This window comes from Cavia porcellus, unplaced genomic scaffold (genome assembly GCF_034190915.1).
Source record: "Cavia porcellus strain 051 isolate PalLab524CR breed Dunkin Hartley unplaced genomic scaffold, mCavPor4.1 scaffold_13, whole genome shotgun sequence".
NCBI classification, from domain to species: Eukaryota; Metazoa; Chordata; class Mammalia; order Rodentia; family Caviidae; genus Cavia; species Cavia porcellus.
This window is the reverse complement of record NW_026947496.1, coordinates 31,289,861-31,316,472: the sequence shown is the minus strand read 5'-3', so window position 1 is coordinate 31,316,472 and position 26,612 is coordinate 31,289,861. Positions and strand designations below refer to the sequence as shown.

Here is a 26,612-nt window from a genome sequence, read left to right as displayed (position 1 = left end):
AGCTAGGAAATCTTATTTGGTTCTTTCCATCTTTAATCCATGATTCACCATGACCATTTCTAATGAAGTGCGATAACCTATACCCACATCAAAATCTTCAGGCTGTCCAGCACAGTACACGGAGATGCTGGAAACCCAGGTTTTTTCTTGATGCATGTGTGTGTGGCTTAATTCTTCTAAGGGAGTTAGAATGTTTTGCAAACACTTCTTTGTTTATTAACCAATCCATATAGCAAGAGTATTTTGTAAAACCCTGTCTTTTTATATATTATCTGCTAGTGATCACCATAAGTTTGTGGTTTGCAAAGCCCCTAGTTTGGAGGAAGAGCAGGAGCCCAGGGAGGATATGAATGCCCCAGGAGAACTGACTTGTGTACTGGCAAAATGGTTCCAACATCTTTGTTCTTTATGAACATTAGAAATGGCAACATATCTTTCCATTTTGTGTGATGATCATTAGTTGGACTCGGTAGGATTTGTAAGCACTTCACATCTCCATGGATTTATTTTGGTTCAGAGTGAAAGTGACTTTATGACTCAATTACCATTATCGCACTATTTATGGAACGGGTTGGAGATAAGAAGACTAGACAGTCTGATGTTGGCGTCACCACCTAGGGTCTCTGCCCCGTAGGAGGGAGCCTCTGTTCCATTGTTATCAAAGTGCTGAAGCCCTGGCGACTGTACCATTTTAACAAGTGAATGCACCCATTCTATGTGTAAGGAGATTTTTGGAGTACAGAAAATGGAGTAATCAATATTTAGGAAGTCGTCAATATTTTAAGTACAGAAGGTGATAAACGTCAAAAAATGGTGAGGAATGACTAGCTAACTCCAGCGCTGTCGCCCTCAAATTACAGAGTTCTTGAAGGGCACTACGTTTCTGGAGAGGCCGCTGCCCGGGACGAGTTGTGGAACCCTGCAGCCGGAGGGTCACAGGAGCGCGGGGCAGCCGCGGCACCCCCCCCCCCTTCCCGCTCCTGGAGCGTCTGCGCCGCTTGGTGTTCAGCACCGCCGAGAGGACAGCTCCCCGAGGGTCGGAACCACTGGGACAGCTCTCGGAGGGGGGTTCGGAACTGCCGGGCGGACAGCTCCCTGCGGGAGGGATCGGAACCTTCTGTAGAACAGCTTCTGGCTCAAGGTTCGGAACCGCCGCGGGAACAGCTCAGAAAGAGGCTTTGGAACAGCCAAGCAGACAGCTCCCGTGGACGGGCTAGGATGCGCAGGGCCCGGGAGGGGCGGGCGACATTGGGCGAGCAAAGGCGGGACCCGGCCCCCGGACTTCCCCCAGCCTCTGGACTTCCCCCAGCCCCGCCCGAGAGGTGGGGCGTTCCGCGGCCCCGCCCACCTCCCCGCCCCGCGCGGCTCCGGCACCCTATTGGCCGGAGGCCGGGTGCGGAGTGCGGGAGGCGGGCCCGCCCGGGTGTTGGAGCTCCGGAGGATCGGCGGCGCAGCGCGGGTACCGCGGGGAGGACGCACAGGGACGCCGCGGGGACGCAGCGGCGCAGGTCCAGGTTCCGGTCCTGCTCCCGGTCCCGCTCCCGGTTCCGGCCCCAGACCCCTTCCCGCCACAGCCGCAGCTCCGAGGCGCCGCGGGCGCGGCCCACTGGCCAAGACGGCGGGCCGGCCGGGCGCGGGGCGGCGCGCGCTGTGCTGCGGGCTGCGCTGGTGGGGGGCGGCGGGCCGCGGCCCGGGGCCCGGCGCGTGCGGCTGGGAGGCCCTGTGTGGGGCTATGGCCGAGGGTGGCGGCGGCACGCGGAAGAGGGCTCCGGCGCTGCTGGAGGCCGCCCGCGCGCGCTACGAGAGCCTGCACATCTCGGACGACGTGTTCGGCGAGTCGGGCGCGGACAGCGGCGGCAACCCCTTCTACAGCACCTCAGCCGCCTCGCGCTCCTCCTCGGCCGCCTCCTCAGACGACGAGCGCGAGCGCCCCGCGCCCCCCGCATCCCCCGCGCCAGCCCTGCGGGAGACCGAGGAGGATGAGGCCGGCGCGGGGTGGAGCGCCGCTCTGCGGGACCGCCCGCCGCCGCGCTTCGAGGACACTGGCGGTGAGCCGCGGCTGGGGCTAGAGGCGCAGGGCAAGGGCTCAAGGGCTCGTGGGCCGCACCGGCCACGCCAGTGTCTTTCGGTGGACAGAGGAGGTCGAGTTGTTGAGATTTAAAGTGCGAGAGAGTCCTGCTGTGGCTGGGGGCACCAGGCTTCCCGTGGGTGGTTACTTCGGCCGGCACTTTCAATGGCAGGAACGTGGAGGGACTTTTCCGGCTGGTGTCACACCTGTGGGCCGTGGAAGTTAGGCTTTCCTGTGGTGGAGGGCATTCGGAAAGCTTATCACTGCTGGGGCACGTGCGAGCGCGCGGCGGTGGGGAGAGGTGTCTTTTCGTGATTGCAGTCTCACACAGGCCGAACCCAGTCCCCGAGATGAGGCGCGTCGCAGTTAGAGCACGGGCGACCACCTATGAGGTGGGCTCCCTGGGGCATCCTTACTGGGCTTGGCTTTCAGTTGATCAGAGAAAGTTCCTTGTGGGCGCCTTTGGGGATCTCTTGCTAACAATCGGGAGTAGTAAAGGACTGCGGCTGCCCTAGGGTGCGTGCCCTTCCGCCAGAGGTACTTTAGGTGTGTCACCCAGCCCAGAAAACCTGGAAGCCGCTGTTGTGTGAGCTGCTGCTGCTGCAACCAGATCCTGCACCTGCATGGGCCTTCTTTAGCATCATCAGTTATCTCAGCAGCCTCGGCCTCTGCCCTCTGATGTGGGACCCGCCCTCCCAGCTGTCTGTCCTCAGCGATGCTGTTGCTGCCGGTGTTCCTGTACACCACATTTATCAGTGGAAGTGCACACACTCATGTTGAGGAGGCTGGGGAGGGGCCACCCTGGGCATGATTCGGCTTTTCATGCTGCCCTTTCCTCTTTTTTTTTTTAATTTGGGTGCTGAGGATGGAACCCAAGGTCTTGCACATACCAATCACATACTCTACTCCTGTGGCTCTCTTATTATTGCTCAACTGGCTAGGAGCAGGCACATAGGAAGGCAGATCAGGCGTGTGGCCAGTGCCTGGGCTTAGACCTGGTGGTGGTGCAGGGAGGGCTGCTGAGCTCTGAAGGGAATAGTCTACAACTCTGTGCCAGGCTACATTGTGTGGAGTGGGAAGGTCAAGGGGGCTGTGTAGTGCTTTGGGTGGGTGAATTTTTAAGCACCTTTACTGGGGCTGTAGTTAAGAGTTTGAGGGTTTCCGAATCACTCAGCCTGCATGGTTCTTATATACCATGCTGCATTTTCTAGTGTGCAGTCTAGGGCTTCCTGCCACAGACAGCTGTTTTCTATATTGGCTCTGAGAATTGTACCAGGCCAGAGTCTGATTTGCAGATTTTATGCTGTGAGCATCTGGGGTTCAGTTTTGATTTTACAGCCCTTGAGATATAAGTCTCCTTGAAGAGCACAGCTAGTCTCTTCTGTCTTGAGGCAAAATTGGGAAACTGTGCTGGGTTCAGCCTAGTTATAAGGATCATGATTGTGCTGGTGTGAGAAGGGAGAACACACTAAAATAAAATTTAAAGCAATCTCATATTTCATAGCAAGCTGTTATGGAAGGAATTCTGCAGTGGAGCCCTTTAATCTATCCACTGCAGTGCTTAGGGCAAGAGCACAGTATTGCATGTCCTTGGGCTTTAGATTCAAATTCTGCTCCTGCCCATTGAATCTGCATCTAGACCTGAGGGCCACAGTGAATCTCTTAACCAATGGCTGTGTTGATCATCTCTAGTGTTGTTTCCTGTTCTGTGTGGGAACTTGCTTTTTAAATCCTGATTTAGGCTTTCTTCTTTGCAACCTGTCTACCTGTTGGAAATTTGCAGCAGGGTGGGGTGGAAGAACAAGTTTGATAGCTTGTTAGGCTTGATTTCAGATTTCCATGAAGTAAAGGAATGTGATTTATGGAGGCTTAAAATAGATGCCCAAATTCAGGTTGGTCAAGGAAAATCCTTGCACCTCATAGTGTGGAGAGAAATGGATGTGTTGATTAGCAGTGAAAAGCTCCACCCAGTGCTCCTAGAAGGGAGAGGTTCAGTCTGCCCGGTTCAGCTCTGCATAGTATCTGAGACACTCCAGCAAGCAGGTGCACACTCCTGCATGCAATGATGCAGCCTGGATCTCTCCCTTATCTTTACTGCCCAGTTTATTGACAGTCTCACTGTCCTGAGATCTGAGTAGCACAGAGGGGTTGGAGAAAAGCAAAAAGTTGGCATTTTGGGCTGTAACCAGCTTTCCCAATAGAATGTGTGTAATTGAAATTATGATTGCTGCTGCAATCTAGTGAAGAAAGCACAGGATTCTGGTTTATGAACTTTGTGTCCTGACCCTCACATAAGAACAGATGTGCAAATATAAAAGGGTGTGTGTGTGTGACTGTGTTATGTAAATGTGAATTTCTTGTGCTAGTTTGAGTTGAGTAGGATTTCTTCTGTCAAAAGAGACTGACTCCTGCTCCAGGCTCTCTGAAGGGGAGCTGGACACCGAGGGCCATTATGATTTGAGCTGCAGTGGGAGCCTCCATGTGGCCCCTGTGGGGGGAATGCACACAGGAGGCAGAGGGAAGGGATACAGCAGAACTGCATGCAGAGCCAACCTTAAGAGTGGTAGTTAAGGGTGAGAGTATTGGCTTTCTTTAAGCTGCTCTAGTCTTCTCTCTATATTTTAGTCTTTAGCTTCCTAGAGTAGCTTCTTTCTCTCCTCTCACCTCCCCCAGGTTCTGGCTGTGTTTTGAGATATAGGTCCCCTTGGGATGACTTAAATATAGACACTGAGCTTGCAGGCTGGGGGACAGGCTTAATCTCTGAGCTGTTGAAAGGTCCTCCTGGGGGCTGAGATGCTTTCTGGGAAGCAGGGCTTGGGAGTTAGTTGCTGCTAACCAGGCCTGAGGCATATCCCCTTAAAGTAGCCCTTCAAGCCATCAGGCTGCCTGCCTATTGTGCAACTAACCTGCGCAACCTGGGAGTTCACGTTTCCAAGTGGCATGAAATTTAGGCTGTCTATGTTCTCGGCCTCTGTCCCCTGGTTTCTTTCTCTGAGCAGTCTTGTGATTCTTCCCTGAGGGAGAAGGGAGCAGAAGATCCACAGATGCTAGACAGCTCTTGTCTTTAGCTTTGTCATGTACTTTGCCATGGCTGGCTGGGATATGAGCTATTTGTCCTTTCTATTACAGGTTGAACCTCATAGAAAGGATTTTTTTTTCTTTTAAATTCATGTGCTCTTCCAGCAGTCCTGTAATCATCCAGTGGGGATTTGTGACCTTGAAAAGATGAACATGTGGCACTAAAGATTTGACGTCACTGATTATTTTGTCTTTAGGGTTGGTTGTTAGTTGAAAGTCTGACTATCAAGTAAAAAGAGAAAAACTTTTCTTTAAAAATTAGTTAACACTCTGCTCTAAAGATTCCATGAGCTCCGATACCAGGACCTCTTCTCCCACTCTGTCAGGTCAAGTCTAAGCAGCTGCTCTGCCTTGGCTGTGTGCCAGGTATGCCAAGAGGAACCTTGGGTCTCAGGGAGTCTGGACCTCAAGCCATGTGGTCCTAGAGAGGAAACTGCCTGGGAAACTTCCCTAGGAGCCTGTTTGTGGTGGGGAACTGAGCTGGTGCTGCTGCAGAGCATCAGTTCTCATCTCATGCAGCATTTTCTTGCATTATCATACTTAAGCTCCATATAGACTCTAGCAGAGAAATATAGACCAACTGCCTTAGTGTGTGTGTGTGTGTGTGTGTGTGTGTGTGTACACGTGAGCATGGGAGGTGAGATGGCCTGGTTTAGTGATCTCCATCCAACTAATCAGATTTGATCATTCAGGAAAGGTAATGGTTTTGTGGGTTTTTTTTTAAATTAAAACTTTCAACCCCAAATATTTATGTTCATATTGATAAATGGAATTGATTTTAACTTCTTTAAATGGAGAGCATACAATTTTGTGGGTTTTTTTATACATGATTTTTAAAACCAGTATCCAAGTTGGAACCTAGAATTTTACTCGACTCCTTGTTTAATCCAGGTAGGTCCTGGTGCTGGAGTCCAGAGCTGTGGAGCAGGAGACAGATTTTTGGGTGTCAGGAGACAGCGTTTCAGATGCCAGCAAGGGCAGCAGTGAGATCCCAACCCAGTTCTGGAGTCTCAGATTCACCTTACGTTTAAGAACTATGATTTTGTATTATTTCTTATCAAGTAATAGTATAGGTTCATTTTAAAAAATAAAAAAGTGAAAAATGATTTAAAAATTTTAAAATTTCATGATTTTCCATTACCCAAAGATAACCAAGGTTATGCTGAATACATAATTCATGTTTGTTAAATTACATATTGATGGGTGACCTGATTTTAACTGTATTTTAAAAATTATGAACATTTCTTATTTAAGTTGTAGGTAGGTATTTGAATGAACCTGCCCTACGCTGTCGTTCCCTTTGGAACTACACTGAGTTTATTGCTCTTTTCCTTTTCCCTGTCCTCTCTCCCACCTACTTCTCCCTTTCCTCCCCTTCCCTTCCCTCCTCTCTCTCACACTCTTTCTTTGTGCTTTCTTCCTGCTGTTAAATCAATGCTGTGGTTACTCCTGAAGCTTATATACACATCTTTCATTTATTCTTTAACATAAAATAATCAAAATGGTATAAAGGTTAGGATCTCGTACATTTTTAAAGGATTTTATTATCCATTGTGAAACAGCTTTTAGAAAAATGGTTACGTGTCCTCTGACTGGGAGTGGGCTGGTCAGTCCAGAGGTTACATCTTGCTTATAAGATCAAAAATCAATATGTGGTTCTTGCTGGTATGTTAGTCCTGGGGGAGCACTCCTCTGAGTTAGGTATGTTGAAGTATGACTCACATGTGCTACATGAGTCCTGAATTCCCAGCACTAGAACCTCTTACTTAGGTGCATAATAAGGTCACTATGTAGACTGAAGTAAAGGAGGTTTCTACCACTTTAAGGTTCCCCTTGCCCGTGCCAGTCAGTAACCCACTCTAGAGGCAGCTCTTACTCTGAGTTCCTTCATCATACAGTAATTTTGCCCATTATATTTTCATATTTGTAAGGTCCATCCACATTCCATAAGGCTATTTTATATTTATTGCTGTAGTATATTCCATTGTGTAGATATACTAAGTTTATTCTCCTATTAATGGAATTCCTGTTTTGGGGCTTTTATATACAAAGCTGCGGCAAGCCTTTCTGTATGTCTTTGATGGACATGTGCATCCTTTCTCTTAGGCATACATATGTAGGAATGGGATTGCTAGGCAAAGGTTGGGTGTCTGTTTACCATTAATATAAGGTCTTTCAACCTGGGCATGTTGACATCGTGGTCAGATAGTTCTCTGATCATCGAGGGCATTGCTGGACATTTAGCAACAGCCCAGCTTGCTAACTGCTCCATTTTAGATTGTAGTGAGTCATATCTCAGGTCATCATTACATGACCTCTGGAGGAAGGATCCCCTGATGCTGAAAAGCCTCATTCCCCACCTTGGGCACCATTCCCAGATACAGAGGACCCCCACTTTGGGCAGCATCCCTAGACACTGAGGACCCTTACCTTGGTAGGATCCCTGGACACTGAGAACCACTGCCTTAGTAGATCCTGCCAGAGTTCCCCCACTTACTGTCCCACGAGCAGAGTGATATACACTAGGTATTAATTCAGCAAGCACTTTGAACCCTGCTAGGATAAGCCATGGGTGAGACATGTCCTTTGAGGTTCAGGAGGAAAGACCAAGGGAAGAGAAAATGGTGAATGTCTGAGAAGTGCATGTCTCAGGGAAGACAGATTTTCTTGGGATCCCAGGGCCAGTCAGCTCATCCTGCTGGGCAGGCGATGTGTTTCTGGTGGAGGTGATCCTTAACCCACATTTTCTGAAACATAAAAATTGGTGTGGTGAAGAAAAGTATCTCAATAAGAAAGCAATTAGAGCACTGGTAGGGAGGGGAGAAAAGGCATTCCATTTGTCCATGGGCAACCCCACTCACCCTGAAACTGAATTTCTTTGAGGCCTTACAGGAAATGTCTTGGTAATTGGTATTTGTATTCATTGTCATTGTCATTGCAAGTTACTGTAACAATAATCTGAACTTCTTCGCGTTCAGTTTAGATAGATAAAAGATTGTGATTTGGAAGTTTGGTGGGAGGAAGTTAGAGAGGGCAAAATACATGCAGAAGCACAGGAGGCTTTTCTTTAAGGAACAGACCTAGGAAATGAAGAAAAGGTAATGTTACTGGGCGAGGTGGCACATGTTTGTAATTCAAGCATTTGGGAGACTGAGGCAGGAGGATCACCATAAGTTCAAGGCCAGCCTGGGCTGCATATTGAGTTCATAGATTGCATAGAGAGACCTTGTCTTAAAAGAAAAGAAAACGCATACAGTCAAACTGTCATATTAAAGCCATTTGTCAGCTCTCCAGAATATGACTTACTGTGTAAGTTTCCATGCTTGGTGTTGGCCACCTTGGCCCCATTGCTTCTGAGACTTCATTTAGCCTCCCTTTTGATGACTTCTTTGGTCTAAGGAGTATGTTTTTAAGCATTTTCATCCCAAATATGCAGTTCATCTTTACATACAGGATTAGAAAAATACATATTTTTGGCCCAGGTATAAAAGAATATTTGTTCTTTGAGGGAAATGAGGGTGGCTGTCTACTTTGTGCTTATTTTCCCCTCTAGAGCTAAAGTTCTATCATGTTCTTGCATTTTGTTGTTTGATGCATGCATACTTAGATTTTGTGTTTTTCTCCCAAATTGTGTCCTTAATAATGTCCCCCTTTGGCTTTCTAAAGCCTTACTCCCAAATCTGGCTAGACCCCCGAGGCTCCTTTAATTTTGCCATTTTCACTTTTCCCTTCTTGCATTTGCCCAGTGTTCGACTACGTATTATTTTGAGCCCTACTTGTTTTTATGTTTGCTTATGGAACAGCATATAGAGAGATACATGTTTAACGTAATCTTTTTAATTTAGCTGGACAAATCAATCTGCACACATTTCAAGTAATGACAGATGCGCGGTGATCTTATTTTTTCCCGCTTATTTTGCAGGCACAGCCCCTCCCCGCCCCCTGTTTTCAATATTTTAATCAAGCTTTTCTTGTTTTTTTTTTTTTTTTTTTTTTTGTGTTTGATGTAGAACAGATGTTAGTAGTGACTTTACTGAGATGGTAACACACATGTTGTACGATTTGCCCATATAATGTTGAAGTTACTGGCTTTTTACTGTAGTCACAGTTTGTGCAGCTATCAGCACAGTCAGTTTTAGAACATTATTATCACCTAGAAAGAAACTTCAGCCATTATCCTCAGCCCCTGGCAATCACTAACCTACTTTGTCTCTAGAAATTTGCCTATTTTAGATATTTATGTAAATGGAATCATATAATATGTGTCTTTTGTGATAGGCTTCTTTCAGCTACCATTTTTTCAAGGTTGATCTATGTTGTTAAATGTATTTGTACTTCTCTCCTTTTTTCTTGTGGAATAATATTCTGTTGAATAGATGTGCACTTTGAGTATCGCTTATCTGAAACACTTGGGACCAGAAGTGTTTCAGATTTCAAGTTGCTTTGATTTTGAGACGTTTGCTAAGGAGATACCATGGGTGTGGGACTTGAGTCTAAACACAACATTTATTTATTTATTGTTTGATTGTTCGTTTGTTTTTTGAGACAGGATCTGGCCTTGAACTCAAAGTGATGCCTCTGCCTCCGCTGATCTGGAATTACACAGGCCTGGCTGCAGCATTTATTTGTTTCCTGTTTTATACACATATCCTGAGAGGGATTCTTATACAATATTTTTATTGTACTGACCTTTCAGTTGTGACTTGTTATGTGAGATCAGGTGTGGAAGTTTCCACTTGTATTCTGTTGACACTCAAAAAGTTCCAGATTTTGGAGCAATGGAGATTTTAGATTTTCACATTAAAGATGTTCAGCTGGTGCCACATTCTGTTTATTTGAGAGTTAATGAATGTTTGGGTTGCTTTCACCTTTCAGCTATTGTGATTAGTAGCCCCAAACTTTATGTTCATGTTTTTGTGTGATATAGTGTTCATTTTTCTTGGGTATATCTCTGGAACGGCTTTGCTGCATCATGCGGTAACCCTGTGTTCAGTGTTTGTAGAGACTGCTGGACTGTTTTCCTGAGTGTCTGCACCATTCTACAAGTGACTTCTATGCACTAGTTGCTGTCCACCTTAAACACTAGCCAGCCTCAAGGGTGCGAGGTGGTGTCTAACTGAAGCTGTGATTTCCCTATCAACTTGTCATGTATCAAGCATCTTTTCTTGTGCTGGTGTATTTGCGTGTCTCCACTGCAAAAGTATTCAGATCTTTTGCCCATTTTCTTTTTTAAAAGTTTTATTGGCATATATTATGTATACATAATAATACTCATCATAGGGCCTTTTGTTCATTTTCTCATGGATCATTTGTTCTTTTATAATTGAATTGTAAGCATTCTTTACATAATCTGGATACATGTTCCCTATCACATATGATTTGCAAATATTTTCTTCCATTTAGTTGGTTGTTTTTTCATTTTCTTCATAGTGCCCTTGGAAGCACAAAACTTTGTATTTTGATGAGGTCCTGCTTATGCATTCTGCCTTTAGTTGCTTGTGCTTTTGGTGTCATTGCTAGAGGACACTGACAAGTCAAAGATCACTTGGATTGGTCTATAGTCACATATATGCAAGATCTGTTATTTCAGATCTTGCATACATGTCTTTACTGCCTTTTAAGTGACATATCAAATATGGTATGTGCAAGGTAAGGTACTAACTTCATTCTTTTGCATGTGTTATTTCAGTACTATTTTTGGAAAGATCACTCTTTCCCTTGTTGAATTATTTTGTCCCTCTTATGAAAAATAAGTGGAGTGCAATTTATTTTCCATTTTAGTAATATTTTTGTCCCTTTCTATTCCCCGCCTTAATAAAGTGCATATTTCTCTATAGTCACTTAAAAATAACATATTGGTTCCTCACTTAAAACTACTACTCCAGAACAAGAAGACCTTCTGTACCTTCTGTCTTTATTTAACTTTTAATTATACTCAGTCCCAGAGATTTACTACTATCCTTTTATAATACATACACATGCTCATGCATGTGTGTACACACACACACGAGATACACTGAATCCACATTTTGTCGAAATCTTAAATATTTAAGTCTTGACTTAAATATTTAAGTCAAGATTGAGGTCATTGTAGAATAGACTTCTAGGATACAAGAATTTGTTCTGAAGTTTTGTTTAAAATTTTTACATTAAAAAATTTCAGAATCAAAGTGCAAAGGGTAGATGATGTAGACGGGAATAACAAGCCACTGACAGCAGGAAAAGCTGTTACTCTTGAGGGGAGGTTATCTGTTTCTCCATCTAGACTTCAGGGTCTGATGAGGTCAGGTAATGCAATGTGGTAAGCCTTGCTCACTATTATAGGTATTCTCTGAACATTTCTAGGAGGAACTTCAGGCATGGTCCTCACATATAATCTCTACTTCTAATGCTTTTGCACACAGCCACTGCTTCCTGCAGTTACTGAGAAAAGCTAGGAATGTGGCAGTGGAGCAGTTTGTCTCTCTCTCAAGGTCATTTCTGACTTTCTGGATCTCAGATTTCCATGTATAAGCATTCATTTTGGGGGCTTCCTTGTGTAGGTGAGCGAGGTCAGGTAAGAAATACCTGTCCTCAGGCCACAGAGGAGGTGGGTTCCCAGAGTTCCTTGGGTCAGCAGGATGGCAAGACCACAGCTGGATGCTGATGAGCCTAGCAGGCTGGTAAGAGTGCTCCATGTCCAAAGTCACAGAGGGAGCATGTTGATTCCAGGAAAGATCCTAATCCCAGGAGCTGTAGCTTGCCAAGTCTGTGTTCTGCATTTCTAACCACTGAGCATGACGGTTGTGTGTGTTGCTTGCCCTGACATTCTCTCCAAGGGCAGTGTTAGTCTCCAGCGCTGAGACCACAAGCAGTTTTCGTCTTAAAGCATTCTCATAAGGTCTGTTACTCTAAAGTCTCATTGATATAAACTATTTTCTGTAGCACTTTCTGTTCTTCATGGTTATATATTCTGTTTTGGTTCTATTGAAAGTGATTTATTTATCATGGATACTGTCATAGATTGTGTAATTTTTTTCTTTTTCTAAACTTTTAAGCTGACTCTGCTTTTAATTCATCATTGCTAGTTGAATTCCAAAATAGAACTTTTTCATTATATAGTTATAGCTGGAGGTTTGGCCAGTGTACTTAGTATTTGTAATATTTCTATTAACTGCCATCTGTTTATCATTTGGGTAAAATTAGCATCGATTATAATCTTTAATTGTTTCAACACTTTATTTTTATAAAAACTTAACTATGCATGTGTGTTTTCAACTCTGTAAAAAACATTTTCAGTCTGAGTTACATTTAGAATGCTTAATTGTATGTGAAAACAAATAGTCAGATATTAATAAAAATATGAAATACACTGAATAGTTTTGTTATTGAGGCATGTTGGGGATCTCCATGATTAAAAGACACAGTTCACCCATCAAGTCAAGTGTGTCAGAAATGGCACTGAAGTTGACATCTCATCTCTTCGCCTATTAAGGCCAAGCCCATTTGACTCATGGATGATTAATTCTCTCTTCTGTTCTCATTGTGGAGTCCTTCAGGCCTTCCTTTCCTGTTGTTCCACTTTGTGGGCCTGGTCAAATTCTTTTCCTCAGATAGGCTCTGGGTTTGATTGTTTTTTTCTTTTTGTTTTTTAATTTTTTTCCCCCATTGGTCAGTGGTTCCCTGATAGTGGAATCTGACTGTTTTCTTTTTAAATGGGTGCAGAGAGATGATGGGGTAATAAGTGTTCAGATTCTTGGTGCTTATGGCCAGAGCCAGTTAAGTGCGGTGGTGGAGAGTTCAGTTTGACCATGGGCATGAATGTTGCAGCAATTTCCAGCAGCCTGGGTAAAGAAATAAGCATCATTTTGACACCAGTTGGGTTTAGCAACAGTGAAGACACCACCAATGGCATCTTCCTGAGATCATCTGGGCTTTGCTATGTGTGTTACTGCTTACACCACTTTCATTATTGATTGCTGTCTGTGGACCAGACCAGGGGTCCCAGCATCATCCATGCTGGCTGAGTGCATGGTTTGAATGAGACAACTTGGCCTTGTGCTGTAAAATGAGCAAATGAAGGCTGCTGGGCTAGGAAGGATCTGGGAGAGAGATGGGGCCTGGCCAGGGTGCACTGTGAGCATCACTCAGAGCACCTGCTCTACCTCGCTGGCTCTGAGAAGTTGCCCCTATTCGTTACTGAAGCAAAGAGGGCTGTTTTTTTGTGGGTTTGCCAGACAGATTACAGCAAAATCTGAATTTCAGAAAGAAAATCTCTTACAAGTTTATCCTAAATATTGCATGGGATGTACTTATATATCAAGTCTATAAAAATATGTTGTTTATCTGAGATTCAAATAGTACTAGGCATCTTGTTTTTAATTTTCTAAATCTGGCCTATGCCTCTTGCTAGCTGCACCTGAGGCTCAGCCTGTACGGTAGTAACCTGTCAAGGTTGCTAAGTAACAGGACTTGACTTCAAAAGAGCCATTTAATTTTGTTGATTCTGCTGGGCTCCTGGGTCTGTCTCTCCCTGTATTCTGAGCTGCAAACCAGAATCTGGCTCTGAATGCCATTGGAGGTTCTATGGTCCCACCCTTGCTTTGCCTCTGTTTCTCCCTGGATGAGCAGCTCAGGGCACTGTGTGCTGGCCCACTCTGGGCTCAGAATCCTACTGGATGATGCAGTATAGGCCAAGGGAGGTGGGATGGAGGCCTGGGCAGAGTGTACTGAGGCTGCAAGTCTTCAGCCCCAGGGTGGTGGTATGGGTACAGGCAGTCCAGGTAGGCCCGGCCGGGGAGATGGCACTGCCCAAGTTACTAGCTCTGTTTTGTGCATCTACTCTGCTTAACATCACCTCTATCTGTTGTGGATTCAGTTGTATCCCCACAAACTCATGTATTGTAGTCCTAAGCCCTGTACCCCAGAATTTGACATTCTTTGGAGACAAGGTCTTTAAAGAAACAATTAAGTTTTGTTTAAAGGTCACTAGAAGGGACCTTAATCCAGTCCCACTTGCAACTGGATAAGAAGGGGAGATTAGGACACAAACATACCAGAGGATGACTGTGTGGTAACTAGGGGAAAGATGACCTGTGAAAGCAAGGAGAGGGCCCAGGAGGACACAGTTGTGCCCATTCCTTGACCTGAGACTTCCAGCTTCCATGATTATAAGTTTCTGTTGTTTAGGCTTCCCAGTTTGTGGTGCTTGATTAGAGTGATCTAGCAAACTAATGCACAGTCTACGGAGACAGACAGGAGACAAGAATACCTTGTGGATCAGTTGGGCTCTAAGGGCACAATGAGTGGTCTCAGCCCTTTGGGAGTCCTCAGGACTAGAGTATTGTTTCAGACTTACAGCAGATCCCTTGCAGCTGGTCTGTGGATTGTCTGGGGGCAGAGTGCTGACTGGGGAGATACAGCTGGGCCATGGGGGTCCTGGGCAGAGGAGCCAAGGGCCTCTGTGCAGACACTGCCCCAGTGTGACTCTGGATCTACACATGTGCATACCTGTATATTCCTTGAAGAAGTCTGGGGAAATATTCTCCTAGAGCTATTTTTATTGCAGTGACATCTTTGGGTAATTAAAATTATTTTTATGCCATTGTTCTTAGGAATGAACTTGATAAATATTCTTAAATTCCCTCTCTTGCTCAGCTTACCTTGCCCTTTAACGATTTGTCTCTCTTCATAAAAATGTCACCTTAAATCCAAAAAATGAGAGCAAAGAGAATGCAAGTAACTAGATTGCTTGATTGTGGATTACTGATTTCATTATGCCTTAGGACTTCAGACTGTGCAACTTGTACTTTTTCTAGTTAGAGGCTATCATTTAAATGTGACATGCTCCAAAGATTCATGTATTGAGGGCACTAATCTCATGAGTAGATTAATTTATTGATAAATTCATAGCCAAATGGCCCATTAGGAGATGGGGCCTGGTTGGAAGAGGTGGGTCATTGGGCAGATGCCTTTGAAGGATAAATTCTATCTCTTTTTCTTCCTCTCTTCCCTTGTGCTATACTTCCTGGCTGCTTGCTTCTGCCGCATTCTCCTGCCATGATGTTTCTGCCTCAGAGGCAACAGATCATGGACTAAAATCTCTGAGATGATAAGCCAAAATAAACCCTTCTTCCTTAAGTTGTATGTGTCAGGTATTCTGTCCCAGTGATGAAAAGCTGACCAGTACAAATGCTGCTGTGGAGTGTTTGCTTTAGATTTCTTGGTTAGGCCTTTGGTTGCATGATGTGGCCAGTGAGGTTGGTAAAGCTGATAGTATCTCTGCTCTATAGAGTGTGGCTTGCCTAAGGCCTCCCCTTCCAGATTCTGAGCTGGGATGGTGGGGAGAGGTTCCATCAATGTTGGCTTGTTGAGGACCAAAGGGAGTGCATAGTCATGTGTGCCACATACATGTGTGCAGTTTGGTGAAGTGACCTAGCAATGTGATTCCCAGCTACCAAAACCAGGTTAGACTACTAAGGATTTGTCATAAACCAAAGGATAATTGTCTCTAGGAGCATCGGCGTATCTCAAATGTAGGTCTTTAATAAGACCCCAGGGTTTGGCTTCAAAGCTCTGGAGAGGGACTTCAGGTATATAAAATTCATGGAATCCTTCTGATTTGTAGTATGACTTTAAAACACCAGGGAAATGACTGATACAAACATCATTTGGTATAAACATTGTCTGATATAAACAGGTTTGCTATAGTCATGGGTCTGATCCATGAAGCCACCTCCTGGTAGGGCATCTCCCATATTTTACTGCCTCATGTTAAACCTGAGGAGATGAAAGCTGTGAGAAGCAGTGACCTGCCTGGGGTCTCCATCAGCCTGGAGGCAGTGGAAGGAAGGGACAGAGCTGGTTCCTGTGGATGTTTTGGGGAGATTGACAGTGTTCAGAGATGATGGAGCTGAGCTTGCTCTGCCTAATTCGAGGTGGAGCAGAACACCCTCCATGCTGGACCATGAAACAATCCCAGCAAGAGTTGGGTTTCTCAGGAGATAAAAATTTGATAAACATGTTTGGTTGAGACTCTGTTGTAGGATGTGTGAGGTGGAGGAGGGTGGGGCTGCATTCCTGGGGAGCGTTAGGTAGAGTGTGGAGAAGTCTAACCATTTATCCATGAGGAGTATGGCCCAGCCAGAGCAGGGTGAGCAGAGAGCCCCAAGGCCAAGTGTCATCTCTGCTGAGGCCCATCATGTACATGAGAATCCTGGGAGAACTGTGGCTCCTCTTCTGTAAGCCGGTGCTGAGCTAGGATTGAGTCACAGCCTCTTGGGATAGAAATTGGCATTCTAAGGCCAACAACCCCTCTTGTGTCCCATGAGAATTCTGAGCCTCCTTAAAGGTCAGCAACACGGTACCTGACATGGGTCTGTAAGCATTGCCTCCCCCAACTCATCTTGTGGTTTCTTTATTCTGGGTCCCCTAGCATAGGCCGCCTTTCCTGTACCACTATCTCTCTCCTGCTATCCAAGTGTTTTGTCTTGGCCACACAGGGCCATGTACTGCCTGCTTGGCCGTCCTCCATGTTGGTCATTCTCTTTGCTCTCTGCATTTATATCCTACTTGCCAGGCCATGGAGCAGCTCTGTAGGCTGACCTGATTCGACTCTCAGGGCCTTGAGGGGCATAGATAGCCTGAGCTCCCAGGTCTCTGCTGGGGACACATTAGCTGCACCCAGACATGTGGACCCAGTAGAAGCTGGGGCCATGGAGCACAAGCTTTAGAGGCAAGAAATCTAGACTCTAGCAAAGGACGCATTTCCAAGCAGCTCTGAGTGGAAGCCAGATGAAAGGATGGAACCGACCCAAAGTTCCAAAGGCAGCTGCCCTCCTGGGCTCTTGTGAAGTGGAGATAAAATGATGGAGCCCTGGATGCTCCAGGAATTCAGTGACTTTTGAAGCTTTCTGTCAAATGGCCTCAGATGATGGCCTGTCATCAAAGCCTCTGTCTCATTATTGGCTACAGGCTTTGCCTTCCTCGGCTTTGCTTCCCTCCGGGGGAAGGAGGAAAAAGAGTCCTGGGCAGTTGGGCATCCTGGAGGATTTGACTTTGGCCCATGGCTAGAATTGCCCCAAGTAACCTGCCTCCCCTATGCCTTCCCTTGTAGCCCACATGGGATGGTCCACGGGGCCCAGACCAGCTGGGAGTCAGTGCTAGGGCAACTCACAAAAGCCCTCTAGAAGAGGAGAATCAAAGGAAATAAGATTTTATTTGCACATCTGGTTGGAAAAGCTTTGTAATTCCAGGAAGCCTCAAGCCAGGCTTTTCCTATGAAAAGTTTATTTCATCTTCTTCTTCTCGGCCTCATCACAGAAACAAGCAGACTCCCAGCAGGCTCCTGTGTCTGCTACTTTTGCAGAGGGAGGGCAGCTGAGCCCCTCTGCTATCGAGGCTGCTGCTGAGCTGAAGAAAAGGCAAGCGGCTCAGTTTTGTCTAATGGTATCATGGAGATCAACACTCATGTGGGATTCTGCTCAGTGATTATAAAGCTCTTTTGTTAACTGGCTACTGGAAATGATGAGGATGAGGCTTATTTCTCTGAAAATAGCACATTCTCTTAAAAATTCATTGGGAATGCAGCTTTGTTTTATGGGGAGCCAGACACAGAATCACATTTGGACTGGGAAAAATCACAAGGAGCAAATGTTTTCTGTGACTTAGGCTGTAGAGAGTGGAGGAGAAGGGTCCGTCTTACAGCTGTGAAATGTGTCATGCGTTTCACTAATGCAGGCATCAGATGCAGTTTGCCTTTTAGTGTGTACTGTTTTGTGGTAATTAAACTCAATAAGTTCTCTATCTGCAAAACCATCATTGCTTTCTCATTGTCAAGGGGTAACAGACATATTTTGTCATAGGAGAGAAAATGAAGGGGTAAACCTGGAAAATCACTAGACTGTAGTACTGTTTGTCATTTCTGAATCCTTCCTAAATGCTTATAACTAAACAGGCAAGTGAGTCAGAACCCTGGCTTGGACCCCATCTGCATGCTCAAGATGTTGACTGTCAGCCACCTCCACTGCCCCCACACTTGGTACACTGACCTTAGCAGTCCCTGGTGCTTTCCTAGTGGCCTTAGTCCAGTCACTGTCACTCCTCAGTATGAAATGAGGTGGTACTGGTACTGAGTCCTGGATGCAGCTTGCATCCTGTGGGTTTGCCCTTCCAGATGTTGCAAGCATCCCCTAACCCAGAGAAGCTGAGCTGTGGAACAAGTCAGGCTCCTGGGGCTGGAAGGTGGGATGGGTAGTACTGAAAATGCTCTGGTGTCCCTGCAACCCCACCTGTACTAAGTAAGATCCCAACCTTGTTTCTGCCCTTAGCCTTTTCAAAGACCTCTTCAAAGACTGTCAGGAACATAGCATTATCAGACAAATGTGGGTTGACATCATTTGCTGCAGCAGGAGAGGATGTGCTTTGGAAGAGCACTGCAGTATCCTGGTTGGGGCACACAGTGGGGAATCCCAACCCAGGTGTGAGGAAACCGAGACCAGTTGTAATGGGAGGGTATGCACATGCAGGGGCTGGGTGCAGCAGTTATGGAATATCTGGAGGGTAGAAGGAGAGCTGGAACTGGGGTGGTGTGGTAGAGAAGTAGTGATCACCTGCTACAGTAGACAAAATGAGGGATTTTTCAACTATTATAGTCGCCAAGTGCCCCTCTTTGCTGAATCCCCATCTCGTGGAATGACTGTCTGATAATCGTTCCATTCTGGGACCTCTTTTGTGTTCAGATGGCTGCTCACCTAGAGCTAGATCTCATCTTCACACTTTCCTACTTCCTGGCTGTGGAGTTTAGGCAATCACTTTGCCTTTGGACCTCAGTCTTTCCCCTTAAAGGAGAAAGGTGATACTCCCCTGGTGCTGGTACCCCAAATCCTTGCAAACAGATTGTGTTCTACAATCTAGAGTGTATCAGTTACTCTTGACCAGTTGGCTTGGGTTAGTCAGCTTTCTGTTGCTGTGGTAAAATACCTGGGATAAAGAACAAAAGTGTGGGGCTGGGGGTTTAGTTCAGTGGCATAAGCCCCTGACTGGCAAGCCTGAGGTCATGAGTTCGATCCCTGGTACCAAAACAAAAGAATAAAAGCATTATTTTGGCTCACGGTTCTGGAGATTTTAGTCTGTCTGACTGGCTCCATTCCTTGGGCCTGAGGTGAGGCAGAAGCATCATAGCAGGAATATAGCCGCATAGCAACTGGGAAGAAAAGAGGATGGGCCTGGGTTCCCATATCCCCTTAAAGAGTACACCCCCCAATGACCTACCTTCCGCCCATAGGCCCCCCACTCATAAAGGGCTACCAGCTCCCAGAGGTGCCACAGGCCAAGGACTAAGTGTTCAGCACACAGGCCTGGGGGTGGGGGCACTCAAGATCTAGACTACAACAGGGTCAGGGCTAAATTTAATAGATTGTATTTTTACATCTGTTACTTGGACTTTTCAATACCCTTTTTATGTTATGAAGTCAGTAAAATCTTCTGTAGGACATGAACATCCTGGAGCCCTCCTGGAACCTCAGCATCTGAGTGCTGTGCCCTGAGCCTAAGGGATTAAAAGCCCTCTTCCCACCTGCAGCACCTCAGAACCAGTGAGTTCTTATAGGTCCTGGGGTCAGATCCTGGGAGTCCCAGGACCCCTAATATTATATGGGAAGTTTTTATGAGTGTGTAAGACATTTTTGTGAGGAAAATGCCAGTTTCTGACTCTGGGGATTTGGCATTGCTGCAGTTTTGCATGAAGCCTCAGGAAATGTAGAGCCTGGGGCAAGATACTCTGAGAGGCTTGCCCTCCCTCATCTCCCTGAGTGTCCTCCAGGTTTCCCAGGGCAGCAGGCTGAGGTAGGCCCAGGAGGATCAGCAGATAAGAGCCTGTCCTCGGGGATCCTCGATGTGGCCCATCCCACCCTTTCTCCATTACCAAGGCCTGACTAAACCAAAGCCCAGGGCGATGGAGCTCCTCTGCCAAGGACTGACCAACTTCCCCAGGAGGCCTGTAGCCTGAGCTCTTGCAGCCTCTCTCTAGCCAGCAGAGAGGTATGCCTAGAGGATGGTTGGGTGTGTCCACAGATAGGGAGTCAGGCTATCTTTCCTCAGACCTCACAGGGCTTCCTGGCCTGCCTCAGCCTTGCTAGAAATCAACACACCCTCCTTGAGCAGAGGATGTCCACTCTGGGGATGCTCATCTTGCCCCATATTGGAGACCCTGCATCAGAAATCTGAAGTACATCAATGTGTAGGTGCAATGGCCTGCATCCTTTTTCAGCCCTGCAGTGTTTCTGCATTGAGCAAAGAAGCTGGCACTGGCTGGCCAGGCTGCTGGGCTCAGTGGAGAGAGCCCACACCCTCCAGTGTGTTGGACAAAGTAACTAAGGCTGGTGGCTCACAGATGTTCTCTGGCTGTGGTGAGTTAGAGCACATAGGCCCCCTATGAGCCACATTCTTCCTCATAACTTCTGTTTGGTCCAGCTTGTGACAAAGCCTTGGACTACTTCTTACCATCCAATCTGTCAGTGTCTCCTAGGACATAGTTGCAGGCCTGAGATGGACCTCAGGAGCCAGTTGGGCCTTAAGAAGGAAATTGTTGGATAGTAACACAAGATGCTGCAAATGCCTGGACTATGAACTGTGAACCTGGCAGCCGGCTCCCTCCTGCAGACCCTCAGTTGCCTACAGCCCCTGGACAGGTGCCGGAGGGAAACAAAGGGGCCTCTTCCTTGTCTGGGGCTTGATCCAGATGCCTGACCCCAGGGCAGCCCTGGGTCTCCTGGTGCCAATCGAGCATACTATGGGGGAAGTTAATAGTATCTCCCTTAAGTCTTTAGGCCTCTGGGACTATTTTTTGTCCTTTGTTCTGATTCTAAATCTGAGCCACACTGATTCCTTCATACAGAATTGAATCAGGGTCAGGAAAAAAGTGCTCTCAGGAAACCTAATTTATTGTTGGCTCAGAAATAATGGATCTTGGAAATGAGGTTATAAGTCAGGCCATGTAGAAACAGGAGCAGCTTTGTGGCACATCTCCTGTCTGTCTGCACACCATTTGGAAAGTTTAAAATTGCGTATAAGTCATACTCTACATTATAACCACCTATCTGCTAGACTACAGGGTTTATTAAAAAATAAAAAAGCTCTGTACTCTAAAAAATCAGTAGGCTGAAGACAGGGAAGTGGGGGTCCTTCTTTCTTTCAGGCTCATCCCTGCCCCAGGTAGCGGAGCCCATCTTGGTCTGCCAGGTCAGGACTTTGAACTCCTGTTGGTTTGATCACGCACTTGAGACAAGGCCCCCTCCAGCCCAGCCCCGCCCTGCCTTAGGTGCATTGTCCAAAGCTGGACAAAACGGCATGATTGAGACTATATTTGTAACCCATTTCGAAGAGATGACATCTAATTACATAAAGACATCTTACCAAATCAAGAAGAAAAGTGGCAGTCAGCCACTCAAAGGAAAAAAACAAGGAATGACCTGAACAATTTATAGAATCAAAACTAAGTGCCAGTGAGCAAATGAATTTATGTTTAACCATGTGAGTTATCAGACAGTGCACCATTGGTAAAGAGGTTGCACTTGTTTCTATCAAACAATCAAGATTTATAAAGAAGGGTGACACAGGTGGTGTGGGTCATGGCCGTCATGCTGACTTTTTTCTTCCTGTTGCCACTTGAATCCAAGTTGTGGTCCCCTTTCTCAGATCCCTTTGTGTCAAAAAGAAAGTAGAAGTATGTATTCTGAAGACCTAGTTTGTTTCCCCTGTCACCAAAAGCTTATAGGCCTAGCTCTTTAAAGTGCTGCTTAAAATTCTCTCTTAAAAAACAAGGCAATTATTTGCCAATCTCCTGCTGTAGGATGGAAACCTTATAATTACCAAGCATCTGTCTCTCAATTCAAAGTCAAGGCTTCACGGCCAGCAGGCACTGTGATTCAGCAGACAAGGACACGTTGGGAGGATGTCACTGAGGCCCTGAAATGCTGTGGATGTGAGGTTGCTGTCCTCATCCCTTAGCGGGGCATGAGTGTGTGATACAAGAGTGAATGATGGCTTTCATTTGCATGCTGAGCTGACCAGGAAAATGAAAGGCAACAGTTATATGTTGTCATTGCTAAAATCAGAGTTCAGTTTGATAACTGAAAACGTATTCACTTTAAGATAGTCCTTTCACTAGAGCCCTGCAGCCCTGGGCCAACACTAGCATTTCTGAAACAGCATTTTAGAGCAATGGAAAACACCAAAGGGAGGAACAGAGATGGGGGCAGGAACTCATTCTTCATCAGGCACCAGGCTCCAGGCTATGTTACAGACTTCCCTGTAGTCATAGCAGTGCCCATTTCTCAGATGGGCAGCTTGGATGAGGCCCAGGTATCTGGGGAGAGTCCTAAAGCTCTTTGTTCCTGGTTCTGCCCGTCTGCCTGAGTGGCCTTAGATGAGCCACTTGCACACTTCTTTTGCAGATTTGTCAAATGTAGGTCATGAAACCACTTCCAGTATTTGCAAAGAGAGAAGCCAAGGCCACATATGCAAGCGCCTGTTGGGTGCCCAGCATGTGGTGGGCTCAGGAGGTGGGAGTCTATTGGGGCATGCCTTGCCAAGGATGCTCACCTGCTGTGGCAGGCAGGGTTTGAGCTGTTGAGGGCTCTGTCCGGGCACCTGCAGAGTCTGTCTGAGTCTACCACACTATGCCCACCTGGTAGGTTTCCAAACACAGCCCTCAGAAGCCATCCCTGCCCCTGCCTTCCACTCCATGAAGTTGAGGCCTGTGACCCAAAACCCAGGCGTCAAATGGGATTTTTCTGCTGGACTGGTGTCTTGTTTTATTTAACATGATACTCATTGGTAAGCTTAAGTTCCACCAAATAAGTGACATATATAACCCAAAACTTCTCCAGTTTCCTGGCCCCTCTTTCCAAAAAATGTGCCCTAAAGCAGTCAAGAGTCATGTCTAGACTGCAGACCAGCTTGGCTTTATGTCAGAAACTTTCCAGTTGTGCTTGAGCCCTCTGAGGTCTACCACTCATAGCTTGTTCTCAAAGTCACAGGGATGGCTGAGCCTGAACAGCCCATCTTGGTGTTGGCTTCTCACCACCCTGGCCCTGTCCCTTCTTTGCTTACCCTGCCAGCCCATGCCACCTTCTGTTTACAAGGTCTCAGCACAGGGTACCTTTCCTGGTTTTGTTTGGAAAGTGGGAAATGGAGGCATAAGCCAGTTAAACCTGCTGACAGCTGGATGGAGACCAGGCTGGGCACTCACAGAGTCTGAGCACCTTTGAAAGCCCATTGGTCTCATCCATGTGTAGTCTCTCAAACTTGAGCATCATAAGTCTGAGGAAATGATGAGATGCACAAAGCCACTGACAGATGCTCCTGACCAAACTTTAGCCAGTGGTGACAAGAACTGACATCCTACAAATTGTCACATCTGATGTTTAAATGGCTCTCAACACCGACACACATCATCTCTAATCCCAGCGTGACCAGCATGTGCCACCCTGGTTTACCTAGGATTGTCCTGCTTCAGAGATGAAAAGTACTGGGTCCTGGGTCTTAGTCCTGTGCAGACCTGGCTGACTGGTACCCTAAACGAACACAGTGTGGATGAATGAGCCAGGTCCATATCCCAAACATAAGAGCCAGAATCTGCCCTACCTGCCATTATTGAGGCCCCCTTGGCCCTGTCCATCTCAGGAGATGAATATGGAGCTCATAAGACTTCTCCTGCAGGCCTGTGAGAGGGGCCTGCTAGTGGACATTCCTGAAATTTCTTTATTAGGATTTTATCTTTGGTCCAGGGCACTGTTCAGAAATACAATAGTTTGAGTATTCAGCATGAAAGATACTAGCACCTTCAATAGCCACAGGGTACTTCCTTAGGAACATGGGGCATGTGTGGTAGAGATTGGTTCCAGTTGGCCTGGAAGCTGCAGAGGAAACTGACAGCATAGGTCACCAGAATGGATGGAGGTAATGATAGCTTACAGTTTCAGAGTATGTCAAGGTAGTTCATGGTTAATCATTACACTTTTCGTGAAAGTGATGTAAAGTGCTCCAGAATCCAGAGGGAGAAGTGACTTTTTTTCTGTTTTTGGGTGCTGGGAAGGGGCACAGGCTTGACCATTCCAGGTAAGCAATCACCAATGAGCCACATACCCCCAGCCTAGAGATTTGAGTTTTTGAAAATGAGAGCAGTGTGGAAAGTTTCATGAGCAGGTTTTGTGAACTCTGTAGAGGGTAGATATGGAAGTGGGAGTGGGCACCCTAGCTCTGCACGGCCTAGGCACAGCAGTCACTCATGGGCCTCCTCAGGATGAAGGGAAAGGTGCGGAATGAGAGGGACAGGTGGGAAGGGCTACTCCTGCTTCATCCTGGATGCCCAGCTGCAGTATCTGAAAGGCAGAGATCTCAGAAGGCAGCTCCAGACCCTGGGTATGAGGGGGCTCTGTTCACATGGTGATGTGTCCAGCCTGTCAGCTGAGGACCCAGACAGTGTAGACAAAGGCGTTGACCGAGTCCTGCTCTGTCAAGTGTCCTACTGCAGACTGGCCCACCAGCGAGGTGCCTGCTTAGTAAGGAGGCCAGGCTGGCACAAGGTCTGGCCCTGGATGGTGTGAGCTGCCTTCCTAAGATTCTGAGGCTGAGTGAGGAGGGCCAGCTCCACACTAAAGTCATTCCAGGACCCAGGCCGGGGTGTGTGCACCCTTCCCCAGGGATATCCAGGGAACCTGTCTGTTGGTCTGTGCTGTTAGGATTCAGCTGTAGCTGACTGGGCCCCCAGCCTCTCAGGGAACAAGATTGAGGGCAGAAGATTTGAACTGATCCTGGCAAGTTCCTTACCCACACCAGGCCTTCAGTTTCTGTACTCACAGTGTGAATAAAATGGTAGGAATTTCAGAGACTTAGAATGTAAATGGCAGGAGACTATGAGAGAAGTTTGTAAACTGTAAAGCACTCTGTGAGGGGAAGGTGTTTGCCTCCCAGCCAATGCCCACCCCCTGGCACTTCTGATCTTGGTGATTACAAGCCCAGTGCTCCTTCCTTCTCTTCCCTCCTGCTACAGCATTGATCTGGCCTTTGCTTTCCTAGGGTACTCCAGCTGCTCTTACCTTGATCCCACTTAACACTGCCTTCCTGTTACCAGCACTGTGACAGACAAAGCCTTGTATACTGCACCCTTAGGGTCCCCAACAGCAGAGGTTGGTGCATAGGTGCAGCTGCTCCCTCTTTGCTAGGTATAAATTTGCTTAACAGATTTTCTTAGGAGCTCTAAAAAAGCCTTAGCTGCTTGACAAAGAGGATGTGGGGCAGCAGAAGGGCATTGTGAGTTAGAGAATGGGGAGGGCCAGGGGCTAGATTCTAGCCCAAAAGGGAGGGAATAGGTGACTGTTTCCATCATGAAGGATCAGACCTTGGGTGGGCTTCTGCAAAGACTACAGTGTAGATCTGGCTGGGCAAGCCAGAGGGACAGCACAGGGACAGCATGGTCCAAGCCAAGCCCTAAAAACTCCATCCAGAGGGACAATGCAGAGATATGGTGGTGTAGGTCCCCCCAAGAGAGCCCCACCCCAGCAGTCTGTGCAGGGAGGTGGAGCTTCTTGAGCCTACCAGCTACACTAACATCTGAATTGGGACCTGGAAGCTGGTTAATTCCTCTATATAATTAAGTCAAGGGAACTGGCATGACAGTCCTGCTGCATCTTCTGGGGCTCTGTTCTCCATCCTACAGTTCACAATGAAGGCTATTTGGCTTAGTTTACTTTAAAAATGTTAAGCAGCTCCATTTGGTCTGCCTCCTGTCCACCGTTGATCAAACACTCCACAGGCATGTGACAAGTTTTGCCTCTGGGGCTGCAATGGAGACCCCTGTAGCCCCTCGTCTGTCACCCTGCCCTGCCCCATGCAGTGGGTAATGCATACTCCATAATTTACTAATCACCATGCTAAGGGTAGTGATTAAGAGCAGCAGTGCTGGAACCAGATTTCTTGGTTCAAGTCCAGATAACGGGAAGGCAGGAGACCTCTGGCTTCAGTTTGTTTCATCTATGATGTGGAGATGATAATAAGGTTTCGGGGATGGTAGGGCTGGACAGAGCCCACAGGACAGCACCTAACCCTGTAGCAGACATGCTGCGTAGACTCTGGCTTTGTGTGTCACATAGGAACCAGTGGGTGGAAGGTGAAAGTGTGCAAAGGCGGTGGCCTGATGTACTCGTGCATTGTGTGGCAGAGACCATGGAGTGACAGTAGACAATGGGTTAGGCTGGGAGGGTGGCAAATTGATCCCATGGAGCTGTGGATCAAGGGTTTTGGTTTCACTGAAGATTGAGGCACCAGAAGCTGTGTAGGATGAGGAGGCCCATTTCCAGCTGTTGAAATCTCCCTTAGTTGCTGCTGAGAAGCCTGGCAGGACAGGGATTCTGGAGGTGGCAGACAGAGAGTGGATGGTGGGTGCTGTGAAGTGAGTGCCTCCCCTCACCAGGCCTGCCAGGACTGG

At 46.8% G+C, this 26,612-nt stretch overlaps 1 protein-coding gene across 1 annotated transcript in view; it reads left to right on the top strand.

Moving 5' to 3' along the window:
• Positions 1 to 1,725: 1,725 nt before the first annotated feature.
• Positions 1,726 to 26,612, top strand: part of Pgbd5 (piggyBac transposable element derived 5) — a 57,657-nt gene continuing 32,770 nt past the window's right edge. Inside the window, exon 1 of the mRNA XM_003473488.5 lies at positions 1,726 to 2,048. Within this exon, the coding sequence (XP_003473536.1) occupies positions 1,733 to 2,048 (316 nt within the window). The 5' untranslated portion in view covers positions 1,726 to 1,732. The remainder of the gene's footprint in view (positions 2,049 to 26,612) is intronic.